This window comes from Myxocyprinus asiaticus, chromosome 17, assembly GCF_019703515.2.
Source record: "Myxocyprinus asiaticus isolate MX2 ecotype Aquarium Trade chromosome 17, UBuf_Myxa_2, whole genome shotgun sequence".
Classification (NCBI taxonomy): Eukaryota; Metazoa; Chordata; class Actinopteri; order Cypriniformes; family Catostomidae; genus Myxocyprinus; species Myxocyprinus asiaticus.
Genome location: NC_059360.1, coordinates 3,552,523 through 3,571,634, shown reverse-complemented (window position 1 = coordinate 3,571,634; position 19,112 = coordinate 3,552,523). Strand labels below are relative to the sequence as shown.

General features: G+C 38.5%; 1 protein-coding gene and 1 long non-coding RNA gene across 3 annotated transcripts in view; both read left to right on the top strand.

Annotated features, from left to right (window-relative positions):
• aqr (aquarius intron-binding spliceosomal factor) overlaps window positions 1–11,125 on the top strand; it is an 87,805-nt gene extending 76,680 nt beyond the window's left edge. For both annotated transcript variants that reach the window (XM_051723163.1, XM_051723164.1), the window contains exons 32-35: window positions 1,982–2,067; window positions 2,386–2,551; window positions 6,232–6,345; window positions 10,737–11,125. In XM_051723163.1, coding sequence (XP_051579123.1) covers window positions 1,982–2,067; window positions 2,386–2,551; window positions 6,232–6,345; window positions 10,737–10,982 — 612 coding nt within the window. In that variant the 3' untranslated portion in view covers window positions 10,983–11,125. The remainder of the gene's footprint in view (window positions 1–1,981; window positions 2,068–2,385; window positions 2,552–6,231; window positions 6,346–10,736) is intronic.
• A 2,306-nt stretch (window positions 11,126–13,431) lies between these two features.
• LOC127455411 (uncharacterized) lies at window positions 13,432–16,583 on the top strand. The gene is made up of 2 exons (XR_007899666.1): window positions 13,432–13,697; window positions 16,096–16,583. It is a non-coding gene; the product is annotated as an uncharacterized LOC127455411 (long non-coding RNA).
• Window positions 16,584–19,112: the final 2,529 nt, after the last annotated feature.

Genomic DNA, 19,112 nt, shown 5'->3' with positions numbered 1-19,112 from the left:
TCGCTGATAAATTTCTCATTGAAAACCATCTGCTGAGAGGCAGCGCTCCAGTAACTGAACCTGAGGAAGAGCAGAATTATAATGACTATCAGATGTGTACAGTATGACATCACACTACCTGCTATTAGGGCTTGCACGACTACTAATTTTTACTAGTCGACTAGCTGCCCAGAAAATTAACCGACGATTCCATCATTCTTAGATTATAAAGTGCATTTGTAAAGAAGGGTTGTAAGTATACATCATGGTAGTATATACAGTTGAAGTCAGAAGTTTACATTCACCTTAGCCAAATACATTTAAACTCAGTTTCTCACAATTCGTGACATTTAATTGTAGAAAGCATTCCCTGTCTTAGGTCAGTTAGGATCACTACTTTATTTTAAGAATGTGAAATGTCAGAATAATAGTAGAGAGAATTATTTCTTTCAGCTTTTATTTCTTTCATCACATTCGCAGTGGGTCAGAAGTTTACATACACTTTGTTAGTATTTGGTAGCATTGCCTTTAAATTGTTTAACTTGGGTCAAATGTTTTGGGTAGCCTTCCACAAGCTTCTCACATTTAGTTGCTGGAATTTTGGCCCATTCCTCCAGACAGAACTGGTGTAACTGAGTCAGGTTTGTAGGCCTCCTTGCTCGCACATGCTTTTCAGTTCTGCCCACAAATTTTCTATCGGATTGAGGTTAGGGCTTTGTGATGGCCACTCCAATACCTTGACTTTGTTGTCCTTAAGCCATTTTGCCACAACTTTGGAGGTATGCTTTGGGTCATTGTCCATTTGGAAAACCCATTTGTGACTGAGCTTTAACTTCCTGGCTGATGTCTTGAGATGTTGCTTCAATATATCCACATCATTTTCCTTCTTCATGATGCAATCTGTTTTGTTAAGTGCACCAGTACCTCCTGCAGCAAAGTACCCCCACAACATGATGCTGCCACCCCCATGCTTCACGGTTGGGATGGTGATCTTCGGCTTGCAAGCCTCACCCTTTTTCCTCCAAAACATAACAATGGTCATTATGGCCAAACAGTTAAATTTTTGTTTCATCAGACCAGAGGACATTTCTCCAAATGTAAGATCTTTGTCCCCATGTGCATTTGCAAACTGTAGTCTTGCTTTTTTATGGCAGTTTTGGAGCAGTGGCTTCTTCCTTGCTGAGCATCCTTTCAGGTTGTGTCGATATAGGACTCGTTTTACTGTGGATATAGATACTTGTCTACCTGTGTCCTCCAGCATCTTCACAAGGTCCTTTGATGTTGTTCTGGGATTGATTTGCACTTTTTGCACCAAACTATGTTCATCTCTTGGAGACCGATGCATCTCCTTCCTGAGTGGTGTGATGGCTGCGTGGTCCCATGGTGTTTATACTTGCGTACTGTTGTTTGTATAGATAAACATGGTACCTTCAGGCATTTGGAAATTGCTCCCAAGGATGAACCAGACTTGTGGAGGTCCACAGTTTGTTTTTCTGAGGTCTTGGCTGATTTCTTTTGGTTTTCCCATGATGTCAAGCAAAGAGACACTGAGTTTGAAGGTAGGCCTTAAAATACATCCACAGGTACACCTTCAATTCAGTACACCTCCTATCAGAAGCTAATTTGGCTAATTGTCTAAAGGCTTGACATCATTTTCTGGAATTTTCCAAGCTGCTTAAAGGCACAGTTAACTTAGTGTATGTAAACTTCTGACCCACTGGAATTGTGATATAGTCAATTAAAAGTGAAACAATCTGTCTGTAAACAATTGTTGGAAAAATTACTCATGTCATGCACAAAGTAGATGTCCGAAACGACTTTCCAAAACTATAGTTTGCTAATATTAAATCTGTGGAGTGGTTAAAAAATTAGTTTTAATGACTTCAACCTAAGTGTATGTACATTTCTGACTTCAACTGTAAATGTCTGGACAGGGTGATTTTCAAGAATGTGATTTCTTTTAAGCAACGGCCTACTTTTAAAACTGCCTGGTGTCTTGTAGGTGACGACAGTAGACAGGTTCCAGGGTCAACAGAACGATTACATCATCCTCTCTCTTGTCCGTACTAAAGCTGTGGGACACTTGAGGTGAGCGCTCCTATTTGCATAGTACACTAACCCCTCTCAGTAACATCTGTCATTATTATTATTTTCATCAATTATCATTGTTTTTACAGCTTTAATTCGTGGATGTTATTGCCGTAGCAATATCATGTAAATTTAAAAAATGTCAGTCTCTTCCTGTTTAAGTGGGCGGAAAAGCAACTTTATGCTGATAGTCAAATGTCTGGTGATTGAAACTGGGAAGTAATTGATATCATTTGTCTTTTCTCTTTCCCCACTTCCTCTTTTCTTCTCTCTTTTTCTTTACCTCTTCCTGCTCTGTCCATGTCACTGTGTTTGTAGAGATGTGCGGCGTCTGGTAGTGGCCATGTCCCGTTCGAGACTCGGGCTCTATATATTTGCACGAGTATCCCTTTTCCAGAACTGCTTCGAGCTGACACCGGCCTTTAACCAGCTGACCGCTCGACCACTGCAGCTGCACATCAGACCGCATGAGTGCTACACCTCTGTGAGTACTGCTGTCATTCTGACACATTCAGTGTCTGTTTTACATGATTACACAGTGTCATACACCATTTGGGCATCGCTTTGATTTTTACACTCCCTTAGTCTTGAAAAAAATCTGTCATCGTTTTTGTTGTTCCAAACCAGTATGACTTTCTTTCTCTTAGCTTTTAGAAATGTAAGAACAGGAAAACCTGGAAAATCAGCTTGTTTTGTCAAAAAAGTGCACAAAAGTGCTTGAAATTAAATTTTTATGCAGTTATCATGTATAACAAATATAAATTTTCCACACATCCTTGATGTTTCCGATATCCCCTGCACACAGTACCCAAAAAGGGACCTCTGACCGACTTGAAAAGTGATCGACCACTTTGAAAAACCGCTTTGTTTTTTTACATGATGTTTAGGGGCGGGTAAAAACAAAGATCCTGCTCTTCTGTGAATGTCGAGGTAGATACACAACCCTCTACAATGCAAGTAAATCAGTTGCATATGCGACCAAATTGCATGTTAAGCGACTAAAAAATGAGCCACGGGCTAGTAAATGTTCACATTGATTGAGTTGTGTAATGGCAAAGAAGTTTAGCACCGAGATTCTTTAGTTGCGTGTTGTCGCATGAGTGTAACTGTCTATTTAAAGATAAGATCCACACACAAACGTCTTTTAATATTCTTTCTGTTCTTTACACTCAGTTGTTGATCAAAAAGTAAAAAGAAACATTAATCGCACATTGCACAGGTGGGGTAAAGAAACCATGAGATGACTCTCATTAATGTGCATTTAATCAAAACACTTTAAAGAGACAATACTGTTAAGCACTACATATTTATATATACTCTGATAAATTGTACAAATTATTTCAAACAGTAACAGCTCATATCATTGTTATACCATATATTCAATTGCATGACTTTAGTTGATAGAATATGGAATTTATACACTTTTAAAAATTAAAAATGTGATTATGTGAACGTTCACATACTTTACATTTATAGTGTTACTTTTCTTGGCTGGTTACATCCTTTAGGCTTTTCATTTGATAGTGGTCTGTTTCACGCAGTGTTGGAATTACTGCAATTACAAATTTCCGAATTGTAAATACCTTTCTGATCACTCGTAATTCAAGTTGAAAAGCTCCTGTTTTCTCACTTCTATGACGTCCTTGAAAATAGAAAAATTGTGCTGGAAAAAGTTCTGATTTTCATTCAGTGATTTCTGTATGAACCCTGGTTGGAGAAATGCCCTATTCACAGAGTTTATACAATTTTTTTTTTTTAATGTGAAAGTGTCTAATAATAGCAGCAGATATATAAGTGAGACAAGTGAGTAGTATGCAGCTGGTCATGTGATCTTAGCATTACTGCCACCATGACAAGGCAATCCGTCCCATGTAGAATAAAACCGCGTTTTCTGGGACATAGATCTGACTAGAGGGTTTTCAAGTGATTGTACATCGTTTTAAACAGATTTTTCAAGCTCCAAAATAGACAAAAAAAAAAACACCATAAAAGCATATTCAAACGTGATGTATCAAGACTAGGGATGTCATCTAGGGAGTACATGTTTTTGTACTTCTTTGAAAATGACCAAAGTGACATTGATTTTGCAGGTTAGTGTGAAACTATGTGACATTTATTATGCAGTTTCTCTGTATGTAGCCATGAATAGGTCTTTCAAGCTGTCAAACCACAAAACGATATACTTGTTACTGAAAATGCATTGTGTAAGTTATATGAAAGATGCATGTTCACAATAGATCATCCAGTGATGGCTAGAGTAAATACTCTTTGACCTTTATTAATGATTTGGGTCGAATTTAATGGAAAACTATGCGAGTTGCACTCTGTGGCTCCGTGAGCGTTGGCGATGTGTGCGTACCTTTTGTAGAAAATAAATAATTGTTTTGAATTTTAAAATGCACCATGTCGTCCGGTGTTGTGTTGAGAAATATGTCTGAAGAGAACAAGCAGCTCTATTTATATCTGGGGGGAAAAAATCGATATATATTGATAATCATCTGGAATATCTTCCAATTATCGATGCGTGAAAAAGGCATCGATCCCAAAGCTAAACAAGACACATCGTGACAGTTTTGATGGCAGTGATGCCTTGGGCTGTCACAATTATGAAATTTGGCTGGTGATTAATCGTCAAACAAATAATTGCGATTATGACGATTAATTGTTTGTTTTAGGGCTTTCACAATTATGATGATTAATTGTAATGCTTTTGTCATAGGTGTATGTGTACTTCATAAACCTTAAGAAGTCATTTATTCATATTTAACTTCTATATGATTTCCTTTTAAAGCTTTATAAACTTATGAATGACATTAAAAATTATATTTAAAATATCAAAATATTTCAAAGTACTTAAAATATCTGTCTCTCTTTTTGGTCAACTACATCTTGGGCATGACACAGGGCTCCTCTGTGTCACTGTGTGTCATTAACACTGCATGTATGAACCCACAATGACAAATAACATTTTCCATTACACAATCATTAAATTAGAGTGAAAGTGGTTCAGTTGGACGGTCGGAGTTCAATTGAATGAGATACTCGAACACACCTTTGTGTAAATGTGATTGATTGGAATTTAAAGTGCACGATAATCGGGGTTATCTCAAATAACCATGGTTAGAACAAGTGGTAAATACGCTGGCTACCACCCCTGGAGTTCGCTAGTTCGAATCCCAGGGCGTGCCGAGTGACTCCAGCCAGGTCTCCTAAGCAACCAAATTGGCCAGGTTGCTAGGGAGGGTAGAGTCACATGGGGTAACCTCCTCGTGGTCGCTATAATGTGGTTCGTTCTCGGTGGGGCGCATGGTGAGTTAGGCGTGGATGCCACGGTGGGTGGCGTGAAGCCTCCACACGCGTTATGTCTCCGTGGCAACGCGCTCAACAAGCCACGTGATAAGATGCGCGGGTTGACTATCTCGGACGCGGAGGCAACTGGAATTCGTCCTCCGCCACCCGGACTGAGGCGAATCACTACGTGACCACGAGGACTTAAAAGCACTTTGGGAATTGGCCATTCCAAATTGGGAGAAAAAAAAATAATAATAATCACGACAGGTCTAGTGATGCCAAACATTATTGGTTCGTGCGTGTCATGGAGTGATTTTGATGCCGTTAGTTTGAGTACGCTAAAGTGCAAATTACATTTGTGAGTTACAGCCAAATGGAAGATAGTAAATATACAATTTCGGTCTGTTCCTCACACACAGATATTATGACTTCATATAGCAAGTCAGGTCGATTACTTAATAATTTTTCATGGTACTTTATTGTCATTTTTGGAGCAGCATAAACATTCTGCCTAACATCTCATTTATTTGCCATGGAATAAGTCATACCGCTTTGGAACAACAGAATTTTTCATTTTTTGGTTCTCTACTCCCTTCTAGGTTTATAACAAGGGTATTACGATGTGGAAGACATCTGTTTCTTGATTTTATTTTACAAACTCTCTTATATCAGTAGATTTATTTCTCTCTCTCCTTTTCTCCGTTTATCAGACAAAATATACTGACAGGTCAGAGCATCGTTTTAAATTTCAGCCTTGTAACTAAACGGCAACATTTTTTCCTGGAAAAATGTGCTGATACATGCCTCTCTCTCTCTCTCTCTCTCTCTCTCTCTCTCTCTCTCTCTCTCTGCCTTTGTCTTTCTGTCATGTAGACGGAGCAGCGTTCCACCCAGCCGGATCAGGTGGTTAAGGACATGCCGGAGATGGCAAATCTGGTGTATAACATGTACATGCACATGATTCAGAATACACAGCAGTACAGACAAGTGAGTGTGCCTTAAATCCCATTTATTCAGAGACATTTCTGATGTTTCAGGTTTAATGTGTTAGTTGTGCACATTGTTAAAATTGACATAAATTGCTGTTTGGATCTCAAGTGACATATGTCTGAGTGAAATGGGATTTTCAACGAGAAACAAATGTAGGGTGGGACTTGATTCCCCCCCCCATCAGTAATAGATTGGATTGTGAAAAGGGGCCGTTCAGTACCTGGATGGAGCCAGACTGAATTTGCAACAATAATGCCTAAGGAGCTGTTTGTTTTTTGGTTAACAACATCCAATAGCCCGAGGCTTAATTGATGTCATCATAAAGATCAATGAACAACTAACCTCACACACCTGAAAAGTAATTGATAGGTGCGTAGGACACAAGCTGTAGCTAAGTCAAGAAAAAAGAACAAATCCAGCACACTGGCTTAGCTTGCAAAGCGTATTACAAAATGTATTTATGGTAATGTCGTCATAAAGAAAAAAGTGAAAGAGTAGTTATTACATTTTGATTAACCTTAGAATGCAGTTCCGGGTCAGTTTGACCCATTTACATTTTTAAAACAGATTTACATCAATGTAATAAACGTTGCTATAAAAATAGTAAAGAAGTTGTTATGGGACAATTTGACCCAGTTCATATAAAGAGAAAGCTGTAACATGCCTGAAAACTTGTATTTTAAAATTGAAATGCAGTGTCAAAATGACACCAGAGCCTAGAACTGTTTAAAAGCAATAGAAACCAATATCAGTATGATATATTGACCATGATGGGAACACCCACCCACCCAAAGCACACACATGCAAACCAACACGCATACATACATAAATTGTTATTAGCTCAATATAAAAACAATGGAAACGAATGGGGGAAAAAATGGAAACAAATGTTTGTGCGTGTGTGTTTTTCAGACAAAACCTGGCCCACATACACCTACCCACCCATCCACAAACACACACGTACACACATAAATACTAGGCTTAAGATCAATGCCTTTTTCATGCATCGATAATCAGAAGATTTTCCCGATAATATTTTCAGATATACTATAAATAGGGCTGCTCGTTGCACAATAGTCTTTGTCTCTTCAGACATGTTTCTCAACACAACTTTGGTAAAGTATGAGCGGCAGGGTAAATTAAAGGGGGTCACACACCGGACGCGTCTAGCGGACGACATGGCGCGTTCTAAAACTATTTTCTACAAAAGGTACGCACACAACGCCAATGCTCACGGAGCCACAGAGTGCAACGAGCATAGTTTTCCATTAAGTTCGACCCAAATCATTATTAAAGGACAAAGATTATTTAATCTAGCCATCACTTGATGATCTATTGTGAACATGCATCTTTCATATAGCCTACCCAATGTATTTTCAGTTACAAGTATATAATTTTGTGGTTTGACAGCTACATACAGAGAAATTGTATAATAAACATCGCCATTTCTAAATTGTTCAGTTGCTCAGTTAATGTGCAAATTGTGACTGCTGAACTGTGATTTAATGAGTCAGGTCAATTTGACCCTTTAAGTGCTACAGTGTTACTTAATTGCCAACTGCGCAGAAGGGTTAAAGAGTATGAAGACCAAAAAAAATTATTTGGAATAACATGAAAGGATAAATCGTTCATACTAAGACCAGGAATATGAATTAAAGGATTAGTTCACCCAAAAATGGTAATTCTGTCATGATTTACTCACCTTTAAGCCATCCCAGATGTGTATGACTTTCCTTCTTCAGAAGAACCAAAATGAAGATTTTTATAAGCACATTTCAGCTCTGTTTGTTCATACAATGCAAGTGAATGGGTGCCGTGAAACTGCTGGCTGTTTGACGGTCCAAAAGGGATATTTAGGCAGCATAAAAGTAATCCACATGACTCCAGTCGATCAGTTAATGTCTTCTGAAGCAAATTGATAGTTTGTGTTAAAAAGAAAATCGATAATGGGGGCCTGGGTAGCTCAGTGGTAAAATACGCTGGAGTTCGCTAGCTTGTTAGCTTGAATCCAGGGCGTGCTGAGTGACTCCAGTCAGGTCTCCTAAGCAACCAAATTGGCCCGGTTGCTAGGGAGGGTAGAGTCACATGGGGTAAACTCCTCGTGGTTGCTATAATGTGGTTCGTTCTCGGTGGGGCACGTGGTGAGTTGAGCGTGGTTGCCGCGGTGGATGGCATGAAGCCTCCACACGCACTATGTCTCCGTGGCAACGCGCACAACAAGGCATTTGATAAGATGCATGGGTTGACGATCTCAGATACGGAGGCAACTGGGATTCGTCCTCCGCCACCCGGACTGAGGCGAATCACTACGTGACCACGAGGACTTATAATCGCATTGGGAATTGGGCATTCCAAATTGGTAGAAAAAGGGGAAAAATAAAAAAATAATAAATAAAAAAATCTATAATTATAATGTTTTAAACTTTAAATCGTTGCTTCCGCCCACCGCTGTATTTCTGTTTGAAATGACCTAACTATTGCGTGGCGTTCGTTTCTCTGTTTTATACAAAGCACGCCCTTCCGACTTCTCGCGTGAACGCGGCATTGCGCTTGTGTAAGTATGCATATGTCACGCATCAGCTCCGTGATGCGTCGACTGATGGCAGGGAGCATTTTTTAAAAGTTAATAAAGTTTTGGGGCCTGGGTAGCTCAGCAAGTAAAGACGCTGACTACCACACCTGGAGTCGCAAGTTCGAATCCAGGGCGTGCTGAGTGACTCCAGTCAGGCTTCCTAAGCAACCAGTTGGCCCGGTTGCTAGGGTGGGTAGAGTCACGTTGGGTTAACCTCCTCGTGGTCGCTATAATGTGGTTCTCGCTCTCGGTGGGGCGCGTGGTGAGTTGTATGTGGATGCCGCGGAGAATAGCGTGAAGCTCCACACGCTATGTCTCCGCGGTAACGCGCTCAACAAGCCACGTAATAAGATGCACAGATTGACGTCTCGGACGCGGAGGCAACTGAGATTCGTCCTCCGCCACCCGGATTGAGGCGAGTCACTACACCACCACGAGGACTTAAAGCGCATTGGGAATTGGCCATTCCAAATTGGGGAGAAAAGGTTAAAGTTTTATTTTTTACACAAACCTATCGAATTGCTTCAGAAGACATTCGTTGATCGACTGGAGTCGTGTGGATTACTTTTATGCTGCCTAAATATGACTTTTGGACCATCAAACTGCCAGCAGCCTCATGGCACCCATTCACTTGCATTCGATGGACAAACAGAGCTGAAATGTGCTTATAAAAATATTCATTTCGGTTCTGCTGAAGAAGGAAAGTCACACACATCTGGGATGGCTGAAGCGAGTAAATCATGAGAAAATAAAATTTTTTGGGTGAACTGTTCCTTTAACAGTATACAGGGTCCATTTTGATTTCATATTGATTAAGTTAAAAACCATGAGCATGACATTTTGAAGGCTGCTCATTGTGGTTTGACGTGTTGAGTTTGGAGCTTCAGACACTTTCATCCCCATCACACCAGATTAAAATGTCAAAAGTTTAGAATATTGAGCTGCACTCCTCACTCACACAGCTTGTGCGGCCCACTGCTCTTAGCACACACGCACAATAACATATGGTGATGAGGTGTTGTGGTATGCTGTGAACTTATTTAATTTTTCTCGGTCATTTTTAAAATACATTTTAAACAACTGTTGTCAAGATTGTTTTTAGTGGATGAATGAAGTCAGTTCCCCTCAAGTTCATACAGGTGTCCTAGCAAAGTGTAACCACAAGTGGAGTATAGCACATTGGCTATCAACATGTTCCACTAACATTTGATAAACACAAATGTCTTCATTTTCAACTTTATCATAAACTTGATGTAAATACTATGCTTGGAAATTAGCTTGTGCTTGCTTTCTTTTAAATAAATGAATCGTTCTTTGATATTTTGGTGTAATGGCATTCCTACATTTTTAAGTCAAATCAATTTGATTTGTATAGCTCTTTTCACAACACTCATTGTTTCAAAGCAGCTTTACAGAAAATTATGCAGTGATGCCTAAAGTGTGTGGTTTAAATTAATAACACGATTGAAAATAATTCCTTAAATATTATTTGTATTTAGACCCCCAGTGAGCAAGCCGAAGACGACTGTGGCTAGGAACACAAAACTCCATAAGATGTTAGTTATTGAAGAAAAAACCTTGGGAGAAACCAGGCTCAGCTGGGGGAGCATGAATATAATGCCAATATTAGTTATCTGTGTGTAGTTCAAGTCTTGTTTTATGTAAGTAAACTGAGTAGATGTTTGGTGGGCAACGTTTAAAACTAAAGGATTGCGTATGGGCTTATTATTAAGTGTTACTTAAATGTTCAAATACCTTTTTGGGGTCACTGTACTCATTGATGCATGACATCATCATACTGTTTTTCTGCCTGCAGCAGCACCTGCTGAATCCCCCTCGTCAGGTGCGGAAGGCTGAGGAGCCCATGCAGGCTGATGATGGGAGTGCTGAGACTCAGAGTCAGAGTGAGCAGACGGCTGGTGCTGGGGAAGAGGAGGGTGAGAAGAAGATAAAGCAGGACCGCAGTGATGAGGAGGAGGAGACTGAAGAGCATGCTAAAATGCCTGAACATCCGGGCAGAGACAGTGACAGCGGGGACAGCGATGAGGATGAAGAACCCTAGAAAGTCCATCTGCCCTCCTGTCTCATTTGCTAAATTTATTTGTTTACTTGTGTTTTTTAGATTATTAAAATATAGGGCTTTGGAATGTTAATTTACCTTTTGTAAGAGAATTACATTTTGTAATAAAATAAAATCAGTCTTGAGGTTGTGCATTAATTCTCTGAACTACAACACCACCACTTATTGTTTTTATTTTTTAGAATTTCCCTTGCAAAAACCCTCTCAAAAATAAAAAGTTCTGTCCAATATGCAACAAATTTGCCACTCATTTTCAAATGCAAAGGAGCTTTGCAATTTGCCACAAATTTATTGCCAGAGGTGTTATGCTCTGAATTAAGAGTTTTGCGCAAAGCTCGTATACATGTGAAAATAACGAGTAGCAAATTTGCAGCATGTATGCCAGAACTCTAGGTTTTGTAAAGTAACTGTTTATTTGCAGCGCAAACTGGTCACTAGTAAACAGTTCTGTGGTGAATCTTTTGCAAATATCTGCAACTACTGGCAAACAGTTATTTGGCAAATATCTGCCACTACTGGCAAACAGTTCTGTGGCGAACCTTTGGCAAATATCTGCCACTACTGGCAAACAGTTCTGTGGCAAACCTTTGGCAAATATCTGCCACTACTGGCAAACAGTTCTGCGGCAAACCTTTGGTAAATATCTGCCACTACTGGCAAACAGTTCTGCGGCAGACCTTTGGCAAATATCTGCTGCTACAAGCAAATGGTTCTTCTGTCAACCTTTGGTAAATATCTGCCACTACTGGCAAACAGTTCTGCGGCAAACCTTTGGCAAATATCTGCTGCTACTAGCAAATAGTTCTTCTGCCAACCTTTGGCAAATATCTGCCGCTACTGGCAAAAAGTTCTATGGCTAACTTTGGCAAATATCTGCCATTACTGGCCAAATATCTGTGGCGAACCTTTGGCAAATATTAGCCACTACTGGCAAACAGTTCTTTAGCAAATATCTGCCACTACTGTGAAACAGTTTTACGGTGAACCTTTGGCAAATATCTGCCACTACTAGCAAATAGTTCTTCTGCCAACCTTTGGCAAATATCTGCTGCTACTAGCAAATAGTTCTTCTGCCAACCTTTGGCAAATATCTGCCACTACTGGCAAACAGTTCTGCGGCAAACCTTTGGTAAATATCTGCCACTACTGGCAAACAGTTCTGCGGCAGACCTTTGGCAAATATCTGCTGCTACAAGCAAATGGTTCTTCTGTCAACCTTTGGTAAATATCTGCCACTACTGGCAAACAGTTCTGCGGCAAACCTTTGGCAAATATCTGCTGCTACTAGCAAATAGTTCTTCTGCCAACCTTTGGCAAATATCTGCCGCTACTGGCAAAAAGTTCTATGGCTAACTTTGGCAAATATCTGCCATTACTGGCCAAATATCTGTGGCGAACCTTTGGCAAATATTAGCCACTACTGGCAAACGGTTCTGTGGCAAACCTTTAGCAAATATCTGCCACTACTGTGAAACAGTTTTACGGTGAACCTTTGGCAAATATCTGCTGCTACTAGCAAATAGTTCTTCTGCCAACCTTTGGCAAATATCTGCCACTACTGGCAAAAAGTTCTATGGCTAACTTTGGCAAATATCTGCCACTACTGGCAAACAGTTCTGCGGCAAACCTTTAGCAAATATCTGCCACTACTGTGAAACAGTTTTGCAGTGAACCATAGGCAAATATCTGCCACTGCTGTGAAACAGTTCTGTGGCAAACCTTTGGCAAATATCTGCTGCTACTGGCAAACAGTTCTGTGGAAAACCCTTGGCCAGTTATCTGACACTAATATCAAAAAGCTCTACTGCAAAAATTTGGCAAACATCTGCCACTACTGGCAAACAGTTCTGTGGCAAACATTTGCTACTGCTGGTGAACAGTTCTGTAGTAAACCCTTGGCAAATATCTGCTACTATTGGCAACTGTTTCTGCCACTACTTAGTTGTGGCAACAATGGACAATCCATCACAGCTGTCACACTCAAGTGAAATGTGATTATTCATTTATTTCGTTTTAAATTGTGAATGGAATATATTTAAACCAAGTTTAAATCAGTTAGAGAAACATTTCTCACTTGTGCACAATCATTGAGGCATATGTTAGTGTTTTGTATTCTGGGACAAACAGGGAATGAACAGCTATTTCAATATCTTCCCTTCCAAAAATTGTTTATTTGTGAAAAAGTGGCAGGTAATCTGTGGTCAATTTGCGGTAATAAATAATAATAATAAAAAAGTATGTTAGTGGTGAACCTGCAGCAAACCTTTGGCAACAATGAAGAGTTTTCTGCAAAGCTCATTTGCATGTGAAAATAATGAGTGGCAAATTTGTGGCATGTTTGTCAGAGCTCTTAAGTTTTGTGAGGGTTGTATTCTTGTTGCATCTCAAGGTTTGTCAGTGTTTCATAAGACATTCTCTTAATACTGTGAACTTAAGCACATATCGTCTGCCGGTATATCACATGAATGTGTTTATTGTGTAATTTGTGAAAGACGTCCATTCTCACAAAGCAGGAAGACAAGTCTTTCACCAGCTCTCTACTTCAGCTGATAGTGCTGTACATTGCTGCTGGAAATCTAAAGCTGTCTGCGTTTGGCCAGGGTCTCTGGCATCAATTAACAGAAACTTTAACGTTCAGGAAACATTTACAAAAAGCTTTCAGACTTGACAACTACGGAAAGGAAGAAGACACTCCTAGTAAGTTTGCGTTGTGTGCTTTTATCTAAAAAAACAAAAGTTGACTCTTAGAGGGTTTGGTCAATACTTGTATCATTTTAGGATAACTAAATAGGTAATTTAATCAAATTTTTAATGCAGCTTTTCAACAAAATAGGTGTTTTTCTATTTCATGTATTTCTCATGAATAGTTAAACTTTTCCTTTTTGTGAGATTGCACCATGAGACTCATCTTGTGATTTCAACCAGCAGCAGGAAGTCTGCTTTTATTGTCATACGTTTATCACGTGTCTTGTGTTATGTTTTTATCAAATAGCACATTCTTAGAATTATCGTGTGACTACTAGTGATGTTTGTATCAAACCAAATCTGAATTTCGTTCTCGGAATAGCATTACTGTCAATTAAGTATGATTTATGGAAGAGTGAGGGAAGATTTGCCACTAAAGTTGTCCTGACACTTTTGAAAATATGTTTAACAAAGTTAGACCAGATATATAGTGTTTATCAAAATAAGATTTTAAAAACATGTTTTCTCTCAATGTACCTTTTATTGCGTTTTAACCTGGTTTCCACCATGAAAATAGTCATGGTGCTAAATTGCAAACAAACTTAAATTTTCCTCTTGTCAGGGAGAAAGAAGGCAGATATTTCGGGCTGTCTCCATTTCATTGAAATCTTCCCATTTTAAAGTCTTTTATTATTTTCCATAAAACATTTAGTTTAAAAACATAAACCATTTTAGGAAGATTTAATTTTCAGAATATTGTGTGAATGTATGTGGTGAAACAATGTTGGCTTTTCCTTTTTAGAAACGACAACAAAACTAAATTCTTAAAGTTTACAGAAAGTGTTTACTTTTTTTTTTTTTTTTTTTTTTTTACTGCCAAAAATAGGCCGTTTACACGACAATGTTTTCAACTAAAAATGGAAAAAATGTTATGCGTTTTGTCTGTTCATTTACACGACAATGGCGTTTTGGGGCCTGAAAACGCAAACTTTTGAAAACGGTTTCAAAGTGCACGTTTTTGAAAACGATGCCGTTATCCTCTCCGTGTAAACATACAAAAACGCGAATTTGTGAAAACGATGACGCCATGCGCACACGTATTATGTGTTATATAAAGAATGATGGTTTGATAGGCATCAATTTGAGATGTATAATTATCAGTATGTATACTGGTGTCTGTGCAAATAACAATAATCAACAATTTATTCATTTGGAGTGTTTTGTATGGAGTGTGAACATTGTACCGTAGGCAGAACCTGCAATTTGAAAATCTTGAAATTAATAGATTCAGTTGGGAAAAATGTATTTTAATTTGAAATGTTATTTATTTACTTTATTTTATTTGATGTACAGTACCTTTACCCTGCAATTCATTCACCCACCGCTTATGTATATAGCCTATAGACAGAGATGTGATGCCATGTACAGTATTCAATGATATGCTTAGAATATGAAAACATGAGGCAGTGAAAATGCATGTTAGATCCAGTGTGCACAAGACCTCTCTCTCCATCAGAACATATCCATATATCAGCGTTCTGTCTGATATCCAAAACCAGTCGACATCAACAGGTTGTTATGTTAACTTACTCTCCTACCAGCCCAAGAGTCAGCAGGGGGAATACAGAAGAATGCAGGAGACAAAGTGATGGTAAAAATGAGCAGAGTTTATTGAATAATCTTGAGAGTTCAGTCTATAGGCATGCGCGCGAGTAATTTAAAACAATCCGTGAGACATTTAAAACTACAATGGGGGACTACAGGACTGTGTTTGTGCTGCTCAAGATTGAGTTTATTGATATTTCTCCAGCAAAGTAATTGTAGTAATAAAGAAACCTCATTGTCCATCCAGACAAAATTGCTCGATGCTTTCTCCATCTTCATTGTTTGTATTCACCACTCTGTGGAAGAATGCTTATGTGCGCAGGCGCGTAGTGTTTCTTTACAAAGTGACATCGCCAACTACTGGCCTGGCATGCATAATACAGCCGTTTTAGTCGTTTCCGCGGATCCGTGTGAACGGGGATTGTTTTGACAACGTTGTCCTCTGTACGTGAAACTTTTCCTTTTTTAGTACATCGTTGTCATGTAAACGTACCCTAAGTTAAGGGGGTTGTGCTGCTTAACCTCTGGCTTATCTTACCCCACTCTCCCCTATCTATTCCTGTTATCAAATCAAAATCAAATCACTTTTATTGTCACACAGCCATATACACAAGTGCAATGGTGTGTGAAATTCTTTGGTGCAGTTCCGAGCAACATAGTAGTCGTGACAACTGAATCACTGATCACTGAAACTATTACTGTTTCCCATGCTGAGATTTATGAATGTCCTCAAGGAATGTTCTGAATATGCATTTATGTTTTTGTCAAGAAACATAAACCCTCCTGTTTAACTTTAATCCTGCAGGTGAGAATGTCATGTGGCTCATGTTTTTGGGCCATCATCTGGCTGGTGGTTCTGCTGGTTCTTGCCTGGCCTTTGAGTATTGTGTTGGGGGGGCTGTATGGTCTCATCGCCCCTCTCACCGTATGCATCGGTCTGGACCGGCTGGCTGACCTGCTGATGGAGGGTGCCAGTCTGGGCCGAAAGTGTGCTCAGAACATGAGGCATGGCAAACCGTTGTGTTGAGATTCAGCTCAGCATGACAACGTACCTTTGAAGAACAGTCTGCAGAGTTTCAAAGTCTTTGAACCTTTTAAGTGTTTCGCCGGGCAAACCTTGCAACTGTATTAATAGTAGAGTTCCTGTTCGTCATAATGTTTTCAATGAGATGCAATTTACTGTTCACCCTCAATGGCTAACTTAGATTGTGATCTTGATAATGGTGCTCTATCTCACTCTCTCTGTATCACTGTTTTAGGCTATATTTGAAAAAATAAAACATTATTTCAGTATTCTTTGTGTTATGTGCAATGTTCAAATGTGCACAAAAGCGATAAAGGGGGTTTAAAATGAATTTTAGTGTAGTATCGTCTCAAATGGAACACTAAAATATTTTTATTACACGGAAGCATTTGGCATTATTCAGATGAAGGAAGTGGCATTTTAAGCACACACGAAGTGTTGCTGCTAGCTTTAGCATGTTAGCCACCCTCAGTCCAACAGTCTGGGATAGATAGATAGAAAGAATTGGGATGCAGCTAATTATTTAGAATAGAGAAATCTAAAGATTCTCTGTTTGACAGCTAACAGTGTTGACAATGAATTTTATTAATCAGCTTTTACATATTACACAAGTAATAAATGCATTATTATTCTTTTTCTATTGATGCTAGATAGACTACTTAATTTAAAGAAATAATTATAAGAATAAAGCATTTCAATTTCATAACAAAATTAATTCAAATTGAATTGAGTAATCTTAACTAAAATAAAATAAATATTTTGTTTTATTCATTACATTTTGGTATTAAATTCAAATGCATAAACCTTACATTTACATTTATTCATTTGGCAGATGCTTTTATCCAAAGCGACTTACAAAAGAGGAATATTACATCATTAGCTAAACATCTTAAGGAGACAGCGGTACGAAAAGTGATGCATTACAAAGTTTCACTAGCATCAGAATAGTAGTATCCAGGACAGATTAGAGTGCAAAAAGAATACTATATATATATATATTACACACACTGGTGGCCAAAAGTTTGGAATAATGTACAGATTTTGCTCTTATGGAAAGAAATTGGTACTTTTATTCACCAAAGTGGCATTCAGCTGATCACAATGTATAGTCAGGACATTAATAATGTGAAAAATTACTATTACAATTTGAAAAAAATGTTCAGAACTTCTTAAACTACTTTAAAAAAAAAAAAAAGAGTTCTCATCAAAAAAATCCTCCACGTGCAGCAATGACAGCTTTGCAGATTCTTGTTATTCTAGCTGTCAGTTTGTCCAGATACTCAGGTGACATTTCACCCCACACTTCCTGTAGCACTTGCCATAGATGTGGCTGTCTTGTCGGGCACTTCTCACGCACCTTACAGTCTAACTGATCCCACAAAAGCTCAATGGGGTTAAGATCCATAACACTCTTTTCCAATTATCTGTTGTTCAATGTCTGTGTTTCTTTGCCCACTCTAACCTTTTCTTTTTGTTTTTCTGTTTCAAAAGTGGCTTTTTCTTTGTAATTCTTCCCATAAGGCCTGCACCCCTGAGTCTTCTCTTTACTGTTGTACATGAAACTGGTGTTGAGCGGGTAGAATTCAATGAAGCTGTCAGCTGAGGACATGTGAGGCGTCTATTTCTCAAACTAGAGACTCTGATGTACTTATCCTCTTGTTTATTTGTACATATGGTCTTCCACATCTCTTTCTGTCCTTGTTAGAGCCAGTTGTCCTTTGTCTTTGAAGACTGTAGTGTACACCTTTGTATAAAATCTTCAGTTTTTTGGCAATTTCAAGCATTGTATAGCCTTCATTCCTCAAAACAATGATTGACTGACGAGTTTCTAGAAAAAGCTGTTTCTTTTTTGTCATGTTTGACCTAATATTGACCTTAAGACATGCCAGTATATTGCATACCGTGGCAACTCAAAAACAAAAACAAACACAAAGACAATGTTAAGCTTCATTTAACGAACCAAATAGATTTCAACTGTGTTTGATATAATGGCAAGTGATTTTCTAGTACCAAATGATCAATTTAGCATGATTACTCAAGGATAAAATGTTGGAGTGATGGCTGCTGTCTAGATTTGATCAAAAATGACTTTTTTCAAATAGTGATGAAACTGTTTTTTACATCAGAAATGTCCTGACTATACTTTGTGATCAGCTGAATGCCACTTTGGTGAATTAAAGTACCAATTTCATTCCGAAACGGCAAAATCTGTACATTATTCCAAACTTTTGGCCCTGTGTGTGTGTGTGTGTGTGTGTGTGTGTGTGTGTGTGTGTGTATATATATATATATATATATATATATATATATATATATATATATATATATATATATATATATATAATATTATTATTATTATTATTATTTTAATGAGTGCATGGCTAAGTGCTCATGGAAAAGATGTGTTTTTAGCCATTTTTTGAAGACAGAGAGTGAGTCTGCATCACAGATGGAGTTTGGAAGGTCTTTCTACCAACGAGGTACAGTGAAACCAAAAGTCTGGGAAAGTGTTTTAGTGCCTCTTTGTGTTGGTACAACAAGGCGCCACTCATTAGCCGACTGCAGGCTTCTGGTGGGAACGTAATCTTAAAAATAGGTTAAACATTTATTTTTTTGTATTTATTTTTTTTAGTAAGAACCTATAATTGAAATGAGGGAAATTAACTAAAAATCCTAAAAAATTTACTCATAATGTTGGTGATGGTGTTTTTGACATATACACAGATGAGCCAAAACATTATAACCACTCAAAGGTGAAGCGAATAACGTTGATCATCTCCTAATAAGGCCACATGTCA